Source organism: Cherax quadricarinatus, chromosome 23, assembly GCF_038502225.1.
Source record: "Cherax quadricarinatus isolate ZL_2023a chromosome 23, ASM3850222v1, whole genome shotgun sequence".
Lineage (NCBI taxonomy): Eukaryota > Metazoa > Arthropoda > Malacostraca > Decapoda > Parastacidae > Cherax > Cherax quadricarinatus.
The window spans coordinates 30,794,941-30,820,085 of record NC_091314.1 but is presented as its reverse complement, the minus strand read 5'-3'; the positions used below and the strand labels follow the sequence as shown (position 1 = coordinate 30,820,085).

General features: G+C 38.8%; 1 protein-coding gene across 7 annotated transcripts in view; it reads right to left on the bottom strand.

The window, feature by feature from the left end:
* LOC128685720 (GDNF-inducible zinc finger protein 1) overlaps positions 1-25,145 on the bottom strand; it is a 464,801-nt gene that overhangs the window by 112,417 nt on the left and 327,239 nt on the right. Inside the window, exon 6 of one of the 7 annotated variants that reach the window (XM_070088049.1) lies at positions 4,090-8,326. The exons of the other annotated variants lie outside the window; for them this stretch is intronic. Coding sequence (XP_069944150.1) covers positions 8,030-8,326 — 297 coding nt within the window. The 3' untranslated portion in view covers positions 4,090-8,029. Of the gene's footprint in view, positions 1-4,089; positions 8,327-25,145 lie in introns of those variants that run through there. 7 annotated transcript variants of the gene reach the window in all.

Below are 25,145 nucleotides of genomic sequence, written 5' to 3'. Positions count from 1 at the left end.
GCTAGAATTTTGGTACAGATCTACGGTTTGGACACTCAACGTGAAGCCGTAGATCTACGGGACGGACCCTGAAAGGGTTAAGTGGGGAACCATGTATGTCTTCTTCAAATAAGAATAAAAGGAAGGTCAAAGCTTGTGTGGTTGAAATTCTGAAGAAATGCTATTATTTGATCAACAGAAACTCTGACGAATGAGATTATATCAAGACTAGAAAGTTTGTTGCTTTCGATCGTGATATCATTATGCTGAGAGAGGCAGTTTTCTGAGTATTTAAGATGTATAGAAACCATTGGTATTCAATTACAGTGGAAGTACAGTATGCGAACAGCTCCCTAGTCAAACAAAGTTCAGCACTTGACCAAACATGACCTGCCAAACTTCACTCTAAACTATTTCATGTTTCTTGGCATTTTTTGGCATCTTGCTTATATTATTTGTATAAATTAGTCACCATGGGGCCTACGAAGATTAGTGATAACAACAAACCAAAAAGAAAATTGGTTGCAAAGAATCTGTTCGATACTCAAACGGATCGGCACTTGAACAGTCTTCTGGAATGAATTACATGTTCGAGTACCAAGGTTCTACTGTACTTGGAAAAGTATTTTGCCAGAAGACCTGCAAGTCTGTGGTAGCATACATAATCTTTGGTCAACATAATAAGCATAAAATACCATGACTTAACTCTTTGACCTCACCTGTAATGGCACGTGACCTGTCCTGACAACGCCCAACTTCCTTTATTGGCACTTGACCTGATGTTGCAGCACCTCACCTCTCCCATTGCTTTATATAACAGTTTTTATGTACTATTCCATGTATGCTATGTAGTGTAGTAACCTTTAGAATTAGTTTGGCTGAAATGTTTTGCGTAAGTGGCTTTCTTTAGAACATACAATTGTAATTGTTTTAACCCCTAAATGGTCCAAACGTATATGTACGTTCTTTCCCCCAGTGCCCTGAATATTTTGAAAAATAAAAAAATAGTTTTTTTTTAATGAAATACAGAGAAAAATTTTCTAAGTGTAATAGAATTAAAATAAAAAATTAGGGTCAGTACTTACTGAGATATGAGGCTGCAAAGCTGGCACTTAATGCTCACTTGACGGCAACATCGAGTCCTGCTGCCTGAGGAAGTGGTGCCGATATGCCATTTTTTCTCATTTTTATATTACTTTATATAATTTTCATGTTCTGATAATTAAAATTTATTGTATTTCTTGGCATTTCATAACCAATCTTTGTTCTGACACTAATATTAGGTACTGAAATTGTACTCAAATTGTCACAAACACATTGACAGGGGGACATTTACACCTGACTTCGTCATTTACTATTGTCTAGGAATATATACAAAGTATTTATAGGTCCCAGCAATGTTTTGGATACACGGGAGTACAAAAGAAGAAGAAGGAGGAGGAAGAAGGAAGGAAGAAGAAGGAAGAAGCTCCCTTGAAGCAATGTGACAAACATCCGGGAGGGCAGTGATGAGATATGGGATGACATTTGATGGGCGCCAGCGAGGGTGCAGAGATAAGGGATGACATATGATGAGCTCATATCTCTGTCTCTGATTATCTGTCTCTCTGTTTGCTTGTCTCTTTCCATCTCTCTGCATGCCTGTCTGTCTCAGAGATAGCCACTGTGAACCAACAGATATTCATATGCATTATATCTACAAGCACAGTATGGCTCTTCGGACTTTTTTAGGTTATCCTAGGTAATTTACATTATGTATAACTGTATTTGTGTGTACCTGTGAGACAGATAACAAGAGATAGAGAGACAGATAGACAAAGACAGATAGACAGAGACAGACAGACAGACCCTAAACTTAGGGTTAACATCACTTTCCTCTTAAAAGGGAAGTGTTAATATGACATTACATCAGTGAATCCTTGGTGTTTGCCCACTGTTTGCTTGAGCTGGCGCTCAGTTTAACTGGTGCTCCCACAAGGCACTATGTGGTCCCAGATTTTTTTAATGTGGTGCACACAGAGTGCTAAAACCCATTCTATGCTGACCAGGCATCTCAGGCCAATCGTGCCAAATTTGGAGGCAGGAAAATTAAAACATGTATATACATTTGGGGCACTAGCAGTAAGAGCGTATATATGTTTGGACTGTTTAGGGGTTAAATTGTATTTGTTTCACATTTGTATCAAAATTTTAACCAGATGTGCTATAAACCCATCTTTTGTAACTTCTATGTTTCTAAAGAAATGAAGATTTTCATTTCATTAACAATAAATAATAATAAGTAATAAAAGGTTTCCTTGCTGAGTGTCTTTTTGCAACATCCTGAAGATTAAAAAGTTACTTTCTGTGTACAGTTTGCAGAACCTTTATGAATAACATCAAGTCTAAATGACTCCTGGACCACAAATAATTCAAGCTTCCCTCTCATAGCTCAATTAGCCTCATCCATTTTCATTTTTCTATAGGACATGCCCATTTTGCATATTGTTGTTGGATCTGACCTCTGTCATGAGAACCCAAGCTGAAACAGCTATCAGACAACAGTCTTCATAGTTCATTGCACCTTACAGAGAAAAAGTCTTTCATAAATAAACCATTATGCTAATATATAATCAGCTGAAAGGATTACATTTATAATATCCTCAATGCTCGAGTCAAAAACTACCAAGATTGAACACTTGTTCAGCAAATACTTTAAAAAAACAATTGAGTTTCTGCATCTCCCTACACTAAGCACAGCAATTAGAAATTAGGTGACCCATCCTCACAGGGAATGTAAACAAGGTGAAGCAAGTAAACTGTCATATTCACTCACAATCAGACAGCAAGCAAGCACCCAAGTGTCGTGATTAAAGCATCCTGAGTCTTGAGGCCTACCTTATCATTTTTTCTTCAAAGAATTAAACTCAGGAAATTATTACTCATTTGTGGAAAGTCCTAAACCAGTGTAGGTCATTCAGTGCTGCACACCAAGAGTGAGAGAGGGTGAGAGAGAGAAGGTGAGAGAGAGAAGGTGAGAGAGAAGGTGAGAGAGAGAAGGTGAGAGAGAGAAGGTGAGAGAGAGAGGGTGAGAGAGAGAGGGTGAGAGGGTGAGAGAGAGAGAGAGGGTGAGAGAGAGAGAGGGTGAGAGAGAGAGAGGGTGAGAGAGGGTGAGAGAGAGGGTGAGAGAGAGGGTGAGAGAGGGTGAGAGAGAGGGTGAGAGAGAGGGTGAGAGATAGGGTGAGAGAGGGTGAGAGAGGGTGAGAGAGGGTGAGAGAGAGGGTGAGAGAGAGGGTGAGAGAGAGGGTGAGAGAGAGGGTGAGAGAGAGGGTGAGAGAGAGGGTGAGAGAGAGGGTGAGAGAGAGAGGGTGAGAGAGAGGGTGAGAGAGAGGGTGAGAGAGGGTGAGAGAGGGTGAGAGAGGGTGAGAGAGGGTGAGAGAGAGAGAGAGTAGGGGTTGCAAGATTCTGTACGAGGCACAAGTACGCTCACACCTTGAGTATGCCCCACTTTCTTGGTTTGCCTGCCCCCCCCCTCTCATCTGCAACTGCTTGACAGAGTAGAGAACAGAGCAAGATGTCTCATCTCTCGCCTGGACCCATCCTGGATAGATCTGTCATTTCTGCAGAGCCTTCAACACAGGAAGTATGTGGGTGGCCTTACTGTTATGTACAAGGCCAATATTGTCAAAGTATCACACTTGGATCCACTTCGAGGGGAGCGTGAAACAAGCTTTTATGCCACAAGACGGGCAGAAAGCAGCAACTTCACTCTGGCTGTACTCTTCCCCAGAACATCACTCCATCTGAGATCGTATATACCCAGGATGACTCGAGTATGGAACACATTCGTACAGCATAATGATGTCAACGAGATAAAGTCAGTTGATCAAATGAAAATGCTGGCCCACTGATGGCTCCAACTTCATCCTGTTCCCTACTTGTATGTCTCATAACAATAAAAATGCTTTCAAATGAGCTGATATAGGTAACAGCTCTTAGCTTGCTAATGAAGTTAGAAATCCTTAACCTGTAAATAGCTTGTCAATAAAGCTAGGGATCCTTAACCTAACCTTGTCAAACCCAGTGTAAAAAAAAAAAAAAAAAAAAAAGAGGGAGGGGAGGGGAGGGGAGGGGAAGGGAAGGGAAGGGAAGGGAAGGGAAGGGAAGGGAAGGGAAGGGAAGGGAAGGGCATCTACGGATTAGAAGTAAGGGAGAAGTCACAGTTATGGAGCAGATCAGCATAAGTTAAAAAGTTATAAAGAGAACTTGTATTAAAGGTGGGACAGTCAAAAAAGGATACTGTATTTGGGTGCTGAAGCAAAAGTCTGTAATGATGCTGGTGTGCCCATCAAATCAAGAAAGAATTTATGTAATACGTACTTGCAATAAATTTCTAAAGGTAGATAGGCATGGGCCCTTCATATTTAATAGTTTTTGATTAAGAAGAAACTTCCCTTGATTTTTTTACATTGCATTTCCATTTACAAGCTCCTGGTTTATCCCTGGGACTTGTAAATTGATGTTCTATCCTGTATTCTTCAGCAATGTTAAGAGGTAGAAGTGACCATTTGAAGTTGTCTAAATTGGTAAATCATACTAAATGGCCATTGCTACAAACTTCTAAGGCTTCATTCTGCCCTTGATAAACCTTCCTGATATCATAATATTCTTATCTATAGAGGAAACCTACCCTAGATTTGCAGTACACTGAACAAGTCATTCACCATAACAAAGGCCTCTCCACCCTGTAGCTTATCCACTGACTGTACAATATTGTTTTCGGTCAATTTTTCTTTTAGTAAATTTGGGAACACCTGTTAATACTGTACAGTACTTTATTTTCAAATGGTTGTTGTTGTTCATAAATGGCAGGTTTTGCAGTCAGACCTGACTAATGCCCAGAAAATATCATTCCAGTTGTGATGGGGAAGTGGAAAAGGGCCGAGCTAAAAGGTTTGGTTACTGCAAATTACTTGTGTTCCAGAAGAAAATCAGGCATCGTTATTCCAAGTGGTTTTTCAAAATCTGCATACAAACAATATCTTTGCTCTACTCAAATATATCTAACAAAGTTATACTATAAGGAAGTATAAAAGGTGAATAGAACATTTCTTTAGTAGATGGCAAGTCTATTATTCTCTCAATGTATGGTACCACTAAGTAATATATAAAGAACAAAAAGGCACAATACCTTGATTGGAACAATACACAAATAACCCACACATAGGAGAGAGGGGCTTACAATGACATTTTGGTCCAACTTGGACCATTTACAAAGACTTTGTAAATGTAAGTGTGACTGTAAATGATCCAAGTCGGACTGAAACATCGTCATAAGCTCCTCTCCCCTACATGCAGGTTATTTGTGTAACTAATGTATGCAAAACACTTTCAATAATGTAATTTTATACTGTGCAGCTGAGTGGCCAGTACTTTATACATCATCTATATTCAATAAATAGCATAAATACACTGCCATACCTTCAGTGATACTGTACACTTAACACTGCTCATTTTATAATGTAAACCTCATCACCACCTACTAAAGTCAAAGTGTATTGATGTTCTCTACACCACCATTACAGTGCTTCTAAAATAATTGTTTGTTGTTAGGATGCATTTCTTTTAACCCTTAAACTGTCCAAACAGATCTACATTCACATGCATAGCGCTCCAAAAGTAGATCTACGTTTTTTTTTTACATATTTTCAAATAAAAAAAAAAGTAGATCAAAGTTTTTTTACACGTTTTCAAACATAAAAAAAAAAAAGGTCTACATTTTTTTACATACTTTCAAATGTTGAAAAAACGTAGATCTATGTTTGGACAGTTTAAGGGTTAATTATCTTCCAATACACATAGTTTACTAATTTTTGCACTTGTTCATCAAACTATTAAAGTACTGTAGTTAGTTGTATGCAAGCTATGAGCAAATATGTTGTTAATACAGTAATCTTTCAAATGGACTAATGGATGAAAGGAAGTGTCCAATTTATAAACAACTATAAATAACAGAAATCAGATACATTTGTCTTGTTATAAATTTAATTCCGAATTAAAGATACTTTCTGTGTGAAATCTGGATTTAATATTTTCTTCAAATTATGAATAAGAAAAAGTATCTTTGAGTTTATTATTTTGGAAAGCACTGGCTCCCCGACAACCTCCAAATTAATACTTTTCCAAATTGAAATTCCAAATTTTATTTCTAATCAGAAATGTTCAGAACTTCAATCATTCTAAATTCAAAATATATTCTGCAGTTTTAGGAGAAGACAGTATAAAATATTACTGTACAGTACAGTACTATATATGGATTTATTGATGATACTGCCAACTTCATTTGTTTTTCTTGTTATCAACTGTAATTTTTTTTAGCTCTCCAGCCAAATGTTTAGACAACAGTTTATTTATTTTTCCTAATATTTATATTAATTTCTAAATTAATCTCAACAATTTTGTTAGTAAATTACTATAGTATTAACAAAATCTACATTCTTTTCCAGGATAATGAGTCAATTTATAAATGACAGAGAGAGAGAGGAGGGGCGGGGGGGCTTTAGATGCTGTTTCAGTTCATCTTGGACCATATGATCAAGTCACAACTGAGGAAGAAAATATAGAGAAGACAAGAAAACAGGTCATGAAGAAAGAAGGAGGAAGGGGGGGATGTTGCGGTATTCATGGTGCTGGTGGTGACTGTGGCAGCAGCAGTGGTGGTAAAAATATTACTATTAATATTAAAAGACTTAAAGAACACTTAAAGGAGCATTCACCTTCCTGATATTAACAATACTCTTTTCTGTCATGTTAGGATTATTATTATTATTATTATTATTATTATTATTATTATTATTATTATTATTATATTGATTGGGGGGGAGCATTAATCCCATAGGGATCATACAGCACCTGGGAAAATAAAGGCAATGAGGAATGGGAAGTCTGGTCCAAGTCCTTGAATCAACAGCCCCTCACAGGCATCAAGACTTCTCCCTTGAGGGATTGTTAGAAAGCCATCCTTCTTCTAGTTGTCACAGGAGACATTTTGTTGAATAAGCTTCTATACACAACATTCCTAACATGAATCTTAGTCCCAGAACATTCCTAATATGAATCTTAGTCCCAGAACATTCCTAACATGAATCTTAGTCCCAGAACATGCCTAACATGAATCTTAGTCCCAGAACATTCCTAACATGAATCTTAGTCCCAGAACATTCCTAACATGAATCTTAGTCCCAAAACATGCCTAACATGAATCTTAGTCCCAGAACATTCCTAACATGAATCTTAGTACCAGAACATGCCTAACATGAATCTTAGTCCCAGAACATTCCTAACATGAATCTTAGTCCCAGAACATTCCTAACATGAATCTTAGTCCCAGAACATTCCACAACCTCTACTACCACTACCTCTACTATCACTACCTCTACTACTACTACTACCACTACCTCTACTACTACTACCACTACCTCTACTACTACTATCACTATCTCTACTACTACTACCACCACTACCTCCACTACTATTACTACTACCACTACCTCTACTACCATCAGCATCACTACCTCTACTAATATCTTCACTACTATGACATTACCATCACTGTAACTGCTACTGTCACCACCACCACCACTACTACTACTACTACTATTACTACCACCATCACTACCACCATCTTTCCCTTCCTTCTTCCTGACCTGTCTGCTGGTCTTGTTTTCTCTCACTCAGTTGTGACTGACTGAAATGTCTAAAAAAATGATCTAAGTGTGGGTTATTTGTGAGTTATTCCACCCAGGGAACTGACTTTTATTCTCCATGATGAGCCAAGCCTCATGTGGATTAAGCACAAACCATTCTCTTCCACTAAGAGCACATTCTTGTTTTTTGTAACACACTTGCCATCCCCCATCAAAGTAGGGTAACTAAAAAAAAAAAAAAATTCATTCGATAGCTGACTTGCCCAAAGTGCACAGACTTCACATGTCAAATGGCCCTCCACAATTAATTTGCATAAATTGTAACTCATCCTGTGGTCATCAGCCAATGTGTGTGTAGTTGTATGTTAGTTCTCAGCATTATGACGACTAAAAATGTGACTCCGCAAACTACTCTTCCGAGTTGCACGATAAGGGCACCTGAGGCAGGCATAAGGCTTCTCTCCAGTGTGGGTTCGAATATGGGGTTTCAGACTTTCTTTCTGAGTAAACCTAGCTGAGCAGTAGGGACACGAATACGGTCTTTCACCAGTGTGAATGCGTATGTGCTTTGTTAAATCTATCTTCAGTGAAGTGGAGTAATTGCAGAAGGTACACTGGTGCCTCTTGTTGCTGGCTTCTCCTCTATTTGGATATTGTGGAACCTGCGAGGGATGGCTACCTTAAATTATCTTTGTCAAGAGTAAACAAATGCCTCATAATTACTGCTATTACATAGTGTAGTAACAAGAACAATGAGCAAATTCATGTTGTACATTTACATCTAACTTGATAACTCATTACAGTAATAAAAAAATTAAACTCACATGTACAGTATAAGAATGCACATGCAAATATTACACTTCAAAATGTATGAAGAAACAACCTATGTGAAACACTTGAACAAACTAGGGTTTGTCGAAGACTTTAAGCTCTGATATAAAAAAATAATCACACATACATTAATCCTGTTAAAATTACAGGGATCTTCACTAAATATTGTAATACATGTAAATGCATAATTAAGAATTCAGGGAAAAAAATTTTGGCTACACCAGAAATTTCAGACCCCTCAGACAATGCCAAATCAATTTAATGCAACCACTGTTAATTTTCAAGCATAACAAAAATATTTGCAAATCTTGAGTATGAAAATATACAATGGTACCTCAAATTTTGAACGGCTCCCAACTCGAACAATTATGTAAGTGTATTTTTGTAGGTGCTTTTGTAAGTGTATTTTTGGGGGTCTGAAACAGACTAATCTAATTTACATTATTCCTTATGGGAACAAATTCGCTTGGTAACGGCACTCAAACAGCCTTCTGGAACGAATTATGGCCGAAATGTGAGGTACCACTGTATATGGGAAACTTAAAACAATGTCTGATGTTTGACTCCTGTAGAAAAACTTGAGCATGCTGATAATTATATTAAAAAACAAAAATTAATTTTGCCTGGGCCACATAATATAGGGTAGAGCAGTGTTGATGTCAGGGCTAAGAATAGTGACAGTGGCGAGGGTTAGTTGGAGGGCTTCAGCCCCCCACCAAATAAAAATAGTAATAATAATAACTCTGGTTCCAAACAAATCTCCTCACCCCCCCCCCTATCAAACCAGACAGCCACCTCTAAGCCTCTGTCATGACAGTAATTCTGGCACAGTCATTAAGAAATGTAAAGGGCAGAGTCATGTGCTACAGATTTAAGGAGATTAAGAGGAGGACTGTTGGAGCTGATGCTCCAGGCCCATTACCAGAGTAAGTCTACAAAAATTCAGACAAAATTTTTTTTTTCAGAAATTTTATAGGACAGTACATATCTCAAAAGTACATGTATAAATGTTTTATTGTACGGTCAGTGCTCCAATATCCAGCTCTGATGGGGTAAGGGTATGGTAGAAAATGGATATTTTATAGTCCCCAATTTTTGCAAAGACTCTTTTTTTAAGCATTACCTGTATGACTGTTGCATGTTTCAAGAGAAGAAGAGAGAAACAGAGGGAAGGAAGCAAGGTGTAAAAAGAGGGAATGAAGGAGGGGTAGAAAGGGATAGAGGGAGAGAAAGGAAGGGCTATAGGAGGAAAAAATGGAGAGAAATGGAGGAGAGAGGGAGACAGATATAGGGAAAGAAGTCAAATAGAAGAAGAGAGGTAGAGGGGGAATGGGGGGGAAGGGAATCAGAGAATGGAAGGGAAGGGTATGGAGGGAAAATTATTATATTTAGGAAGAAAATGGTAAACTCATATATGTCATACATTGTCTGAGAAACTGCAATAAAAAATGGAGGAAGGTAAGGGGGATAAAAACCATTATCTTCCTATATTCTATTTAAATCTCAATTATTCCATTATGAATAAATTTCGTTGTGGCAGTTATTATTTGTCAAGCGACTAGACACCTGCATCACCCTTGCCAACATTTATGTACATCAGTGAATCAGTCTGTCAATTCAATAAGTCAGTCTGTAAATCAGTCAAGCAATACTTCAGCCTGTCAACCCTAGAAGAGCATGAAGGCAGGTGGTGGAGGAGCAGCTACATGCACTCTCCTTCCCCACCACCCTGGACAACACTGAGTGAGGAGGTTGTGAGACATGCCTAGCAGGACACCACAGTCAGATACACATCACAACCACCCATCAAATTATTGCCATCAATATCACCATCAGCTATAACCTGTGCCTCATGGATAAACACCTGCACTGCTGCCTGTGTCCATCACTGTATGACCTGTTTTGCTCACACTTGCCACAGCAACAGAACACAAAACACCTGTGTATGAGCACAGGTACACAAAAAGTAATGACATATATTTATAATCAACTGCTTTCTTTGTTTAGCCACATGCAGACCACAGTCCATACGCAGATTCTTAAGACAGTACAGTGGACCCTCGGTTTTCGCAAGTCTCAGTTTTCGTTAATTTTGGTCATCGGCAACTTTTTTCGTCAATATATAGCCTTGGTTTTCGTGATTTCCCTTGGATTTCGGTGGTCATACAGAACATGTCCCAGTGGCCGTGCACACATAAAGCCTCCCACAGACACATTCAGAGTCAGTCTGGCATTGTTTCTCGGCGAGTGAGCATCACCCCCACGCTCACACAAAACACACACTTCATAATAATTGTCGTGACCCCTGAATGGGTCACAATGTATACAGTGTACCCCCGGTATACGATATTAATCCGTTCATGAGAGTTCATCGTATGCCAAAATTATCGGAAAGCGAATTAATTTTCCCCATAAGAAATAATGGAAATCAAATTAATCCGTGCAAGACATCCAAAAGTACTATGAAAAAAAAAGTTTTACCACATGAAATATTAAGTTTAATGCACACAAACTGAAGAAGACATGCACAGTTAGCAGTACTCTACTAACAATAGAATACATGACACTTACCTTTAATGAAGATCTGGTGATGACTGATGGGATGGGAGGAGGGGAGAGTGTCAAAGTTGTTAATGTTTAGAAGGGGAATCCCCTTCATTAGGACTTGAGGTAGCAAGTCCTTTTCTGGGGTTACTTCCCTTCTTTTAATGCCACTAGGACCAGCTTGAGAGTCACTGGACCTCTGTTGCACAACAAATCTGTCCATAGAGCTCTGTACCTCTCATTCCTTTAAGATTTGCCTAAAATGGGCCACAACACTGTCATTGTAATAGTCACCAGCACGGCTTGCAATAGCTGTGTTAGGGTGATTTTCATCCATAAAGGTTTGCAGTTCAACCCACTTTGCACACATTTCCTTAATTTTTGAAGTAGGCACAATGGATTCCACAACTGGCATAGGCTTCTCAGGGTTAGCCCCAAACCCTTCAAAATCTTTCTTAATTTCCATACTAATTCTCCCCCTTTTTACTACAGGGTTGGCACTAGAAGCTTTCTTGGGGCCCATGGTGACTTATTTTGCAGAAACAAGCACCAAAAACGCTGTGATAATATGGAATGTACCGAATGTATGCTTAGATGCGAGCACACTGGCTGACTTGTAAACACTGGCACGCACAGGGTAGTTCAGGCCTCATGTGGATGCGTCCCGGACGAATCGCATGTGGCGAGTTTTTTAACAAGTGGCGAGGCAAAAGTTTTGCGTTAAAATGTATCATATACCGGATTTAACGTATACCGATGCCATCGTATGCCAGGGGTCCACTGTATAATGTATATTACCTGTTCATATAATTTTATATTGCTTATATTTGTGATATTAGCTAAATTGTAAATATATTGCCTTATATTGACTTTGTTATATTATTAGGCAGGATGTAACATTTACATATTATTCTTTGCTCATTGCTTGAGAGTGTTAAGTAGCAGACGGCCTTGTCTAACTACTGCTCCGCTTGTTTCGCTGCTGGCTTCTCTGTGTTGCTGGGCAGCAGCAGTCCATGGAAAGTCACGTGATCAGGGTGGGATGATCACACCTCACCTGAGTGAGAGACTGCCTTGGCTTCACTCTTCTCTCTGTCGGTTTGACGTTGGAAGGTTGTCTCTGTCGCTTTCTTGTTGTTGGTTCTGTATAACTCTGTTCACAGAACATAGCCTAGACTTAGTGATTTTTGATGCTGTACTGAGGTTGTGTGTCTCATAGACACTCTGAGAAACTCAGGTCCTGAGCTGTAGCTTCTGACTTAACTTGTACTGGTATCTGTATACTATCACAGTCGAGGATTTTCTAATGCTGAACTTAGATTCAGTAGTATGGGAGTTTTGTGACTTTTGCGGAGGATCTGCAGATGGTCCCTACTTAGTGTCATTATATTATCTCCTAGTTCCTGATTTTGTGTCGTGTAAAAAAAAAACTTATATCTACATTTTTTTTTGTTGCATTTGAAAATATGTAAAAAAAGTAGATCTACTTTTGTAGCACTACGAATTTGAACGTCGATTTGTTTGGACCGTGTAAGGGTTAAATAACAAAGAAGGGAAGTAACCTCGGATAAGGACTCAGTACCTAAAGTTTTAATGGAAGGGGACTCCCCTTCCAAACAATAGTAACTTCTCCCTCTCCCTCTCCCCTCCTCCCATCTTCCATACACCAACAAGAGCCTTCAATAAAGGTAAGTGTGATTTTCTTATTGTTTTATATTGATTTGTCATTCTTTTCTGTATGTAAATCTATATTTAATCTCAAAAATAAATATTTTTTGTTAATACTGTTGGGTGTCTGGAACGGATTAATTGGATTTACATTACAGTGAACCCCCACCGTTCAGTGGCTGCAACTTTCATAAAATCTGACTTTTGGCAACTTTTTTTTTGCCAAAATATAGCCTCATGGTTAGTGGTTGGCCTCGTAATTCAGCGATCGTCCAGTATGCATCCACTGTCAGCGTTCTCACAAAGCCAGTCTCCTGCACCATTCACACTCAGTGTTCGATTGTTTACCAGCGAGTGACCATCACCCCACGGGTTCATACGATACATATCATAATCCATTGTTTTTTGTGTTTGCAACTGATTAATAAGTCATCATGGGCCCGAAGAAAGCTAGTGCCAACCCTTTTGGTAAAGAGAGGCATTAAAAAACAAAGAAAGGAAGTAACCCCAGATAAGGACTTGGTACCTGAAGTCTTTATGGAAGGGGATTCCCTTTCCAAACAATAGTGCACCTTCATCTTCTCCCCTCCTCCCATCTTCCATCCACCCAGAAGTCTTCAGTAAAGGTAAGTGTAATATTGTTATTATTATTTTATAAATGTATGTACAGTAGGGCCCTGCTTTTCGGCATTTTGCCTTACAGCATTCCGCTAATACAGCAATCTCAAATTACGACCAAAAATTTCTATACGGCAAGTGGTCTTTCAAATACGGCGCGGGCCACCCGGTTTGTTTACATTCTCCATGAGCACATCTCTCTATTATGTAATAATAATCACTCTTGGGCACATTAAATGTCTAATTTTACATCAATATGACATTTTCATTAATCCATCTATGATATTTTCTTCAAAATTATATAAGAAACACGTTACATAGTATATAAACATTTTGTTTATATACTATGGAGGTGTGGTAGCCGGGCAGAGGGAAAACATTACGTAACTCCCCTTAATACATAACACTTTTGTTTACAATTCTTGGCTTGAATTATTCATCACTTCTCCCTTTGTTTATGATGGCATCTAAAGGTAGTTGTTATAAATGATTAAACTCAGTGAACATGGTATGTCGATGGTAATATGGCTCTGGGCCACATTAAATATCATATAGCTATGTAGCCCAGGCAGACTACATACCTACATTATTATTATAACTGATACATATGTGTACCTGTACCTAAGCAAACTTACTGTGCTGGCATGTAGGTACACATTAAAATCACTAAGAGTGTCTTATTAGTCTTGAAGACGCCATATTAATAATGATAATAATAATAACACAATAATAATCACTCTAAGGAGCATTAAATATCGTATAGAACATTAATATAGACATTTTGTTTAATCCATCTAAATACACCCCACAGTAGGATAAATTAACATAAATATGAGATGTGGTAGCCAGGCGATTTGTAGGACTTGTGGTAGCCAGGCAAGTTGTGGTAGCCGGGCAAGTTGTGGTAGCCGAGCAAGTTGTGGTAGCCGGGCAACCTGTAGTAGCCAGGCAACTTGTGGTAGCCAGGCAACTTGTGGTAGCTGGGCAACTTGTGGTAGCCAGGCAACTTGTGGTAGCCAGGCAACTTGTGGTAGCCGGGCAACTTATGGTAGCCGGGCAACTTGTGGTAGCCAGGCAACTTGTGGTAGCCAGGCAACTTGAGGTAGCCAGGCAACTTGTGGTAGCCAGGCAACTTGTGGTAGACAGGCAACTTGTGGTAGCCAGGCAACTTGTGGTAGCCAGGCAACTTGTGGTAGCCAGGCAACTTGTGGTAGCCAGGCAACTTGTGGTAGACAGGCAACTTGTGGTAGCCAGGTAACTTGTGGTAGCCGGGCAACTTATGGTAGCCGGGCAACTTGTGGTAACCAGGCAACTTATGGTAGACAGGCAACTTGTGGTAGCTGGGCAACTTGTGGTAGCCAGGCAACTTGTGGTAGCCAGGCAACTTGTGGTAGCCGGGCAACTTATGGTAGCCAGGCAACTTGTGGTAGCCAGGCAACTTATGGTAGCCAGGCAACTTGTGCTTGTGGTAGCTGAGCAACTTGTGGTAGCCAGGCAACTTGTGGTAGCCAGGCAACTTGTAGAACTTGTGGTAGCCAGGCAACTTGTAGGACCTGTGGTAGCCAGATAACTTGTAGAACTTGTGGTAGCCAGGTAACTTGTAGAACTTGTGGTAGCCAGATAACTTGTAGAACTTGTGGTAGCCAGATAACTTGTAGAACTTGTGGTAGCCAGGTAACTTGTAGAACTTGTGGTAGCCAGATAACTTGTAGAACTTGTGGTAGCCAGGTAACTTGTAGAACTTGTGGTAGCCAGATAACTTGTAGAACTTGTGGTAGCCAGGTAACTTGTAGAACTTGTGGTAGCCAGATAACTTGTAGAACTTGTGGTAGCCAGGTAACTTGTAGAACTTGTGGTAGCCAGATAACTTGTAGAACTTGTGGTAGCCAGGCAACTTGTAGGACTTGTGGTAGCCAGGTAACTTGTAGAACTTGTGGTAGCCAGGTAACTTGTAGAACTTGTGGTAGCCAGGTAACTTGTAGAACTTGTGGTAGCCAGGTAACTTGTAGAACTTGTGGTAGCCAGGTAACTTGTAGAACTTGTGGTAGCCAGGTAACTTGTAGAACTTGTGGTAGCCAGGTAACTTGTAGGACTTGTGGTAGCCAGGTAACTTGTAGAACTTGTGGTAGCCAGGTAACTTGTAGAACTTGTGGTAGCCAGATAACTTGTAGAACTTGTGGTAGCCAGGCAACTTGTAGGACCTGTGGTAGCCAGATAACTTGTAGAACTTGTGGTAGCCAGGTAACTTGTAGGACTTGTGGTAGCCAGATAACTTGTAGAACTTGTGGTAGCCAGGTAACTTGTAGAACTTGTGGTAGCCAGATAACTTGTAGAACTTGTGGTAGCCAGGTAACTTGTAGAACTTGTGGTAGCCAGGCAACTTGTAGGACCTGTGGTAGCCAGATAACTTGTAGAACTTGTGGTAGCCAGATAACTTGTAGAACTTGTGGTAGCCAGGCAACTTGTAGGACCTGTGGTAGCCAGATAACTTGTAGAACTTGTGGTAGCCAGGTAACTTGTAGAACTTGTGGTAGCCAGATAACTTGTAGAACTTGTGGTAGCCAGATAACTTGTAGAACTTGTGGTAGCCAGGTAACTTGTAGAACTTGTGGTAGCCAGATAACTTGTAGAACTTGTGGTAGCCAGATAACTTGTAGAACTTGTGGTAGCCAGGTAACTTGTAGAACTTGTGGTAGCCAGATAACTTGTAGGACTTGTGACAAAAACCGGATGCATCATCTGGTTTGTTTACATTATGTGTGGGTAGGGTTGGAAGGGCTGCCCTTCCTGGCTACCCATACTTCCCAACTTTACTTCACATAAATAAAACTCACCTCTCACCCTACATTAAGGCTACAAATATTTTAAGGTAATTAATGAGTGTACTATACTATATGCATTTTATCGCTCTAGGGAGCGTAGGTATAAGTAACTTGGCAGGATGCCAAACCTCCCATAAGACTTTATACAAATAAATACTTTTTACCTCTCACCCTACATTAAGACCATTAAGACTACAAATATTTTAAAGTAAGTAATGCATGTACTGTATGTGCATTTTATCGCTCTAGGGAGCTTTAAGCATCGTAGTATAGTATGTGTGGGTGGGGTGGCCAGGAGGGCTACCACACCTGACTTCTTAGAGTAAATACTGCTCACCTTTTGCCCTACATTAAGACTACAAATATTTTGAGGTAAATAATGAGTGTACTGTGTGTGTATTTTACTTTTTAATGCCTAGTTCTACTGCTAACTTAACCCGTAAATGGTCCAAGCAGATCTACATTCACATGTGTAGTGCTACAAAAGTAGATCTACGTTTTTTTTTACATATTTTCAAATATAACAAAAAAAAAAAAGTAGATCAAAGTTTTTTACACATTTTCAAATGTAAAAAAACAAAAAGAAGATCTACTTTTTTTACATACTTTCAAATGTTGAAAAACGTATATATACATTTGGACTGTTTACGGGTTAATATATGTTAAACTTGTTATCTGGCATTTATATGCATTTATAAATGGAAAAAATGGAGTTCTGCTTTCGGCAAAATCTGCTTTCCGGCAGTAGCCTGGAACCTAACCTGCCGAATAAGCGGGGTCCTACTGTACTTGATTTCTCATTGTTTTCTGTATGTAAATCTTCATTTAATTTGAAAAAAAAAAATTTAATATTTTTGGGTGTCTGGAACGGATTAATTTTATTTCCATTATTTCTTAACCCTTTGAGGGTTTTCGTCGTACTAGTACGTCTTACGCGTAGGGGTTTTTGACGTACTAGTACTCATAAATTCTAGCGACCTCAAATCTAGTGGGAGAAAGCTGTTAGGCCTTCATATGAAAGAATGGGTCTATGTGGTCAGTGTGCACAGTCTAAAAAAAATCCTGCAGCACACAGTGCATAATGAGAAAAAAAAAACTTTTTCCATTTTTTTTTAATAAATCAGCGACTTTGCAGTGTATTTTCGTATGGTATTTATTGTTGTATTCTAGTTTTCTTGGTCTCATTTTATAGAATGGAAGACATATTACTGAAATTGAGATGATTTTGACTGGTTTTACAATGAAAGGTGCCTTGAAATTGAGCTCAAAGTAGCAGAAATGTTCGATTTTTACCAAACTTCAAAAGTAAACAAATCGTGCCAAGCGTGCAATACACGTCAACTGGTGAGTCTAATATTCTTTCACAAGTGCACCAATAATATTTATACCATTTTTTACACTAATGCAGTAGTCTGCATAACAGTAAATCTTATATTTTTTGTGAGAATAAAAATTCAAAGTGGAAAGCAAAAGAATATAAGAGGGGCCTTGAGACGTGACTAATGACTAGAGGAAATGTCATTTTAGTGCCAGGAATGTCTTTCTTGTTTATTCTGGACCCTATTCCGAAATTGGCATCTTTTGAAATTTGTGTGAAATTGGCAAAATTGCTAAATTCTGACCACTGTACTGGATAGTTGAATTTATAAATGGGTGGTTTCTTGCACCCATTCGATAGAAAAAATGGAGTTCTAGCGAAATATTCATGTTTTTTGTCGACTAGTACAGTGAAATTGGCCGAAAATGGGGCTCAAAGTGGGCAAAATCGCCGATCCGTAAACATCGCCGAGACCGCTAACTTTGCGAGAGCATAATTCCGTAAGTTTTCTATCAAATTTCAAACTTTTGGTGTCGTTATGATCGGGAAAAGATTCTCTATCTTTTCATAAGAGAAAATAATTTTTTTTTTTTTTAAATTTGGCCGACCCTGAGAACGAGTTTCGGAGAGGGCCTGTCGACCCTCAAAGGGTTAAGGGGAAAATGGTTTTGCCATTCGGCAATTTCATCCTTCAGCAGACTCTCTGGAAGGGATTAGTCATGAAACTCGGGGTCCACTGTATTTCTAATGAGGAAAATGGTTTCCGTTTTCGTGAATTTCGGTTTTCACCAGACTCTCTCTAAAGGATTAATCACGTAAACCGAGGGTTCACTGTATTACTAATTTCAACATAAATGCACTGTATGTACATAGCAGTAGGTCACTGACTAGTAGGGTAGAGCCTGGTCAAGAACTCTATGGATGTTATGATTTTATTAACCCTTTGACAGTTTTGGTCATATATAGCCACTGTTTTTGACGTATATACTCATAAATTCTAGCGGCTTCAAATCAAGCAGGAGAAAGCTGGTAGGCACACATGTAAGAGAATGGGTCTGTGTTTGTCAGTGTGCACCATATAAAAAAATCCTGCAGCACGCAGTGCATGAGGAAAAAAAAACTGTCTTTTTTTTTTTTATTAAAATGCCGACTTTGTGGTCTATTTTTGTATAGTATTTATTCTCATTTTCTTGGTCTCATTTGATAGAATGGAAAACATATTATAGAAAGAGAGGTGATTTTGATTGGTTTTACTATGAAAAGAACCTTGAAATGGAGCTCTAATAGGGGAAATGTTTGATTTTTGCCGATGTTCAAAAGTACGTAAACAAATGATGTCATTTTCTAATAATGTGAAAGTAGCCATTTTAATATGCAGTCATGAATGGGTTGAACATTATTTATACACTTATTACAATGTTGCAGTAGTCTGCATAACAGTAAATCTTCTATTTTTTGTTTGAATAAAAATTCAAAATAGAAAGCAAAAATAATATCAGAGGGGCCTGAAGACATGACTGATGAACAAAGAAAATGTTATTTTAGAGCCAGGAATGTCTGCATTGTTCATTCTGAACCCTATTTTAAAATTATCATATTTTTTTTAGTGAAATTGGCCAAATTGCAAATTTCTGACCACATTATTGGGTAGTTGAAATCGGTAAATGGGCAGTTTCTGGTACTCAGTCAATAGAAACAATGAAGTTCTAAAGAAACAGCTATGAGTTTTGTCGACTGGAACAATGGAATTAGCCAAAAATAGGGCTCAAAGTGGGCGAAATTGCCGGTTCGTAAATATCGCCGAGGTCGCTAACTTCGTGAGAGTGTAATTCCATCAGTTTTCCATCAAATTTCGTTCTTTTGGTGTCATTACAATCAGGAAAAGATTTTCTATCATTTCATAAGAAAAAATAATGGGGGGGTCGCAACACCAGGAGACACCTTAGGATTTGGGGTTGCGACAGTCAGGGGGTTAAAGATGAATAATAATTATTATATTTTTCTTCCTTATTTTTCACCATATGCCTTGATATTTTGTTTGTGTTCACATTTGCATGTGCTGTGAGTTGCCATTTGTTTTGTAAAATTTGATAAAACCCCGTAGATTTCATAATAACGCTGTACAGTATTCATAGCTTGCTGGATATGTTCATTTCACATTTTGGGTTGTGGTGTGAAGCTCATCTCAGATTTCACCACCATCCTCCATCCATCATTCCCTCTCCACTACACAATCTAGTTCATGCAATAACCCTCACTACTACCATCCCACCATTATGCTTAGTGATGGAATAACATAAGAACATAATGGAGGAACACTGCAGAAGGCTTACTGGCCCATACAAGGCAGGTCCTTATCAAAATGACCTCTACCCAAAGCTGCGCAAGAATTAACTCCTGTACCCAATGACACCAATCAAACCCAGCCCCTCCCACTCATATATTTGTCCTAGCCTCTATCACCAAGGTCCTAGTCTCTATCACCCTACTGGGAAGATTGTTCCACGCATCCACAACTCTGTTACAAAACCAGTACTTACCTATGTCCTTTCTAAATCTAAATTTATTCAACTTAAATCCATTATTTTTGGTTCTTATCTGGTTCAACACCCTCAGTACTTTATTAATATCTCCTTTGTTTAAGCCCATCATCCACTTATACACTTCAATGATATCTCCTCTCATTCTACGTCTCTCCAGAAAAAGAGGAAAAAAAAGGATTATAAATGTATTAATTCAAGGATTATGTAGCGTAAAATAAAGGTTGGATGTGAAAAGTGGGTTATAGTAAGCATATATGCACCTGGAGAAGAGAGAAGTGAAGAAGAGAGAGAGAGAGAGAGATTTTGGGAAATGTTGAGTGAATGCGTGGGGAGTTTTGAACCAAGTGTGAGAGTACTTGTGGTTGGGGATTTCAATGCTAAAGTGGGTAAAAATGTTGTGGAGGGAGTAGTAGGTAAATATGGGGTGCCAGGGGTAAATGTAAATGGGGAGCCTTTAATTGAGCTATGTGTAGAAAGAGATTTGGTAATAAGTAATACATATTTTATGAAAAAGAGGATAAATAAATATACAAGGTATGATGCAGCACGTAATGAAAGAAGTTTGTTAGATTATGTATTGGTGGATAAAAGATTAATGGGTAAGCTCCAGGATGTACATGTTTATAGGGAGGCAACTGACATATCGGATCATTATTTAGTTGTAGCTACAGTTAGAATAAGAGGTAGATGGGACAAGACGAAGGTGGCAACAACAAGTAGGAGGGAAGTGAAAGTGTATAAATTAAGGGATGGGGAAGTTCGGGTGAGATATAAGCAACTATTGGCAGAAAGGTGGGCTAGTGCAAAGATGAGTAGTGGGGGGGGATTGAAGAGGGTTGGAATAGTTTTAAAAATGCAGTATTAGAATGTGGGGCAGAAGTTTGTGGTTATAGGATGGTGGGGGCAGGAGGAAAGAGGAGTGATTGGTGGAATGATGAAGTAAAGGGTGTGATAAAAGAGAAAAAGTTAGCTTATGAGAGATTTTTACAAAGCAGAAGTGTTATAAGAAGAGTAGAGTATATGGAGAGTTAAAGAAAGGTGAAGAGAGTGGTGAGTGCAAAGGGAGAGCAGATGATAGAGTGGGAGAGGCACTGTCAAGAAATTTTAATGAAAATAAGAAAATTTTTTGGAGTGAGTTAAACAAGTTAAGAAAGCCTAGAGAACGAATGGATCTGTCAATTAAAAACAGAGTAGGGGAGTTAGTAGATGGGGAGAGGGAGGTATTAGGTAGATGGCGAGAATATTTTGAGGAACTTTTAAATATTGAGGAAGAAAGGGAGGCGGTAATTTCATGCACTGGCCAGGGAGGTATACCATCTTTTAGGAGTGAAGAAGAGCAGAATGTAAGTGTGGGTGAGGTACGTGAGGCATTACGTAGAAAGAAAGGGGGTAAAGCAGCTGGAACTGATCGGATCATGACAGAAATGTTAAAAGCAGGGGGGGATATAGTGTTAGAGTGGTTGGTACTTTTGTTTAATAAATGTATGAAAGAGGGGAAGGTACCTAGGGATTGGCGGAGAGCATGTATAGTCCTTTTATATAAAGGGAAGAAGGACAAAAGAGATTGTAAAAATTATAGAGGAATAAGTTTACTGAGTATACCAGGAAAAGTGTGTGGTAGGGTTATTATTGAAAGAATTAGAGGTAAGACAGAATGTAGGATTGCAGATGAGCAAGGAGGTTTCAGAGTGGGTAGGGGATGTGTAGATCAAGTGTTTACATTGAAGCATATATGTGAATAGTATTTAGATAAAAGTAGGGAAGTTTTTATTGCATTTATGGATTTAGAAAAGGCATATGATAGAGTGGATGGGGGAGCAATGTGGCAGATGTTGCAAGTATATGGAATAGGTGGTAAGTTACTAAATGCTGTAGAGCTTTTATGAGGATAATGAGGCTCAGGTTAGGGTGTGTAGAAGAGAGGGAGACTACTTCCCAGTAAAAGTAGGTCTTAGACAGGGATGTGTAATGTCACCATGGTTGTTTAATATATTTATAGATGGGGTTGTAAAAGAAGTAAATGCTAGGGTGTTCGGGAGAGGGGTGGGATTAAATTATGGGGAATCAAGTACAAAATGGGAATTAACACAGTTACTTTTTGCTGATGATACTGTGCTTATGGGAGATTCTAAAGAAAAATTGCAAAGGTTAGTGGATGAGTTTGGGAGTGTGTATAAAGGTAGAAAGTTGAAAGTGAACATAGAAAAGAGTAAGGTGATAAGGGTATCAAATGATCTAGATATTGGATATCAAATTGGGGAGGAGGAGTATGGAAAAAGTGAATGTTTTCAGATACTTGGGAGTTGACGTGTCGGCGGATGGATTTATGAAGGATGAGGTTAATCATAGAATTGATGAGGGAAAAAAGGTGAGTGGTGTGTTGAGGTATATGTGGAGTCAATAAACATTATCTATGGAGGCAAAGAAGGGAATGTATGAAAGTATAGTAGTACCAACACTCTTATATGGGTGTGAAGCTTGGGTTGTGAATGCAGCAGTGAGGAGGCGGTTGGAGGCAGTGGAGATGTCCTGTCTAAGGGCAATGTGTGGTGTAAATATTATGCAGAAAATTCGGAGTGTGGAAATTAGGAGAAGGTGTGGAGTTAATAAAAGTATTAGTCAGAGGGCTGAAGAGGGGTTGTTGAGGTGGTTTGGTCATTTAGAGAGAATGGATCGAAGTTGAATGACATGGAGAGCATTTAAATCTGTAGGAGAAGGAAGGCGGGGTAGGGGTCATCCTCGAAAAGGTTGGAAGGAAGGGGTAAGGGAGGTTTTGTGGGTGAGGGGCTTGGACTTCCAGCAGGCGTGCATGAGCGTGTTCAATAGGAGTGAAGGGAGACGAATGGTATTTGGGACCTGACGATCTGTTGGAGTGTGAGCAGGGTAATATTTAGTGAAGGGATTCATGGAAACCAGTTATTTTTATATAGCCAGACTTGAGTCCTGGAAATGGGAAGTACAATGCCTGCACTCTAAAGGAGGGGTTTGGGATATTAGCAGTTTGGAGGGATATGTTGTGTATCTTTATACGTATATGCCTCTAAACTGTTGTGTTCTGAGCTCCTCTGCAAAAACAGTGATTATGTGTGAGTGAGGTGAATGTGTTGAATGATGAAAGCATTTTCTTTTTGGGGATTTTCTTTCTTTTTGGGTCACCCTGCCTCGGTGGGAGACGGCCGACTTGTTGAAAAAAAAAAAAAGTATCTTCATACAGGTGATTCCTTACACAGTAAATCATTTTAGTCATTCTTCTCTGTATGTTCTCTAATGAGTCTTTATCCATCCTGTAGTAAGGAGACCAAAACTGAGCAGCATAATCTAAATGAGGCCTCACTAGTGATGCATAGAGCTGTAAAATAACTTTTGGACTTCTGTTACATATACTTCTTGAGACAAATCCAAGTAATTTGTTAGCCTTGTTGCACACACTTAGACACTTCTGTCTTGGCTTTAGGTTTCTGCTGACCATGACTCCCAAGTCTTTTTCACATTGAACTTAATTTGCCATTTTTCAGACCAAGACATTAATTTGTCCAAATCCTCCTGGAGTTCACTGCTATCCTCCTCAGAATGAATCATACAGCCTATCTTTGTATCATCATCAAATTTGCTCATGTCACTCATAATCCCTTCATCAGAGTCATTAATGTAAATTATGAACAAGAGAGGGCCTAAAACTGATCCGTGTGGAATGACACTAGTGACGAATCCCCATTCAGATTTGACCTCATTAATGGAAACTCTGTGCTTTCTATTGGTAAGCCATGCCTCTATCCACGCTAGAGCTTTACCTCCACTTTTCTTAACCCTTTGACTGTTTTGGTCGTATATATATGTCTTACAAGCCAGTGTTTCAGACGTATATATACTCAATAATTCTAGCGGCTTCAAATCAAGCAGGAGAAAGCTGGTAGGCCCACATGTGAGAGAATGGGTCTGTGTGGTCAGTGTGCACCGCATAAAAAAAATCCTGCAGCACACAGTGCATAATGAGAAAAAAAAAACTGACCGTTTTTTTGGATTAAAACTCTGACTTTGAGGTGTATTTTTGTATAGTATTTATCATTGTATTCTCGTTTTCCTGGTCTCACGTGACAAAATGGAAAACATATTGCAGAAATAGATATGATTTTGATTACTTTCACGATGAAAACAACCTTGAAATTGAGCTCAAATTAGCGGAAATGTTCGATTTTTACCAATGTTTAAGAGTAAGCAAATCACATCACACGTCCAATACACATTAACTGGGAAGTCTAATATTCATTCACTAGTGCACTGATATTATTTGTGCCATTTTTACAGTAATGCAGTAGTCTGCAAAACATTAAATTTTGTATTTTTTGTATGAATAAAAAATCAAAATAGAAAGCAATAGTAATACAAGAGGGGCCTAGAGACGTGACTAATGAACAGAGGATATGTTATTTTAGTGCCAAGAATGTCTACATTGCTTATTCTGGACCCTATTTTGAAATTGGCATTTTTTAATTTGTGTGAAATTGGCCAAATTGCCAAATTCTGACCACTTTATTGGGTAGTTCAAATCAGTAAATGAGCGGTTTCTTGTACTCAACCTATAGAAAAAATAGAGTTCTAAAGAAATAGCTATGAGTTTGGTCAACTGGAACAACAGAATTGGCCAATAACAGGGCTCAAAATCAGTGAAATTGCCGATGCGCATATGTCGCCGAGACAGCTAACTTCGCGGGAGCGTAATTCCGTGAGTTTTCGACCAAATTTCATACTTTTGGTGTCATTACCATCAGGAAAAGATTCTCTATCATTTCATGAGAAAAAGTAATTTTTTTTTTCCAAAAATTTTGCAACACAGAATGACAGTTTCAGAAAAGCATGTGACAGTCAAAGGGTTAAAGACTCTTGTGAGGTACTCTATCGAAGGCTTTACTAAAATCTAAATAAACATATCATATTCTTTATCACTGTCTACTGCCTCATATGCTCTATTGAAGAACATCAGTAAATTTGTCAGGCAGGAACGACCTCTCGTGAACCCATGCTGAGATACATTTATCAAGTTATGCTATTCAAGGTGACTTCTAATAACTTTTTTTTTAAAACAAGTCGGCCGTCTCCCACCGAAGCAGGGTGACGCAAAAAGAAAGAAAATATTTTC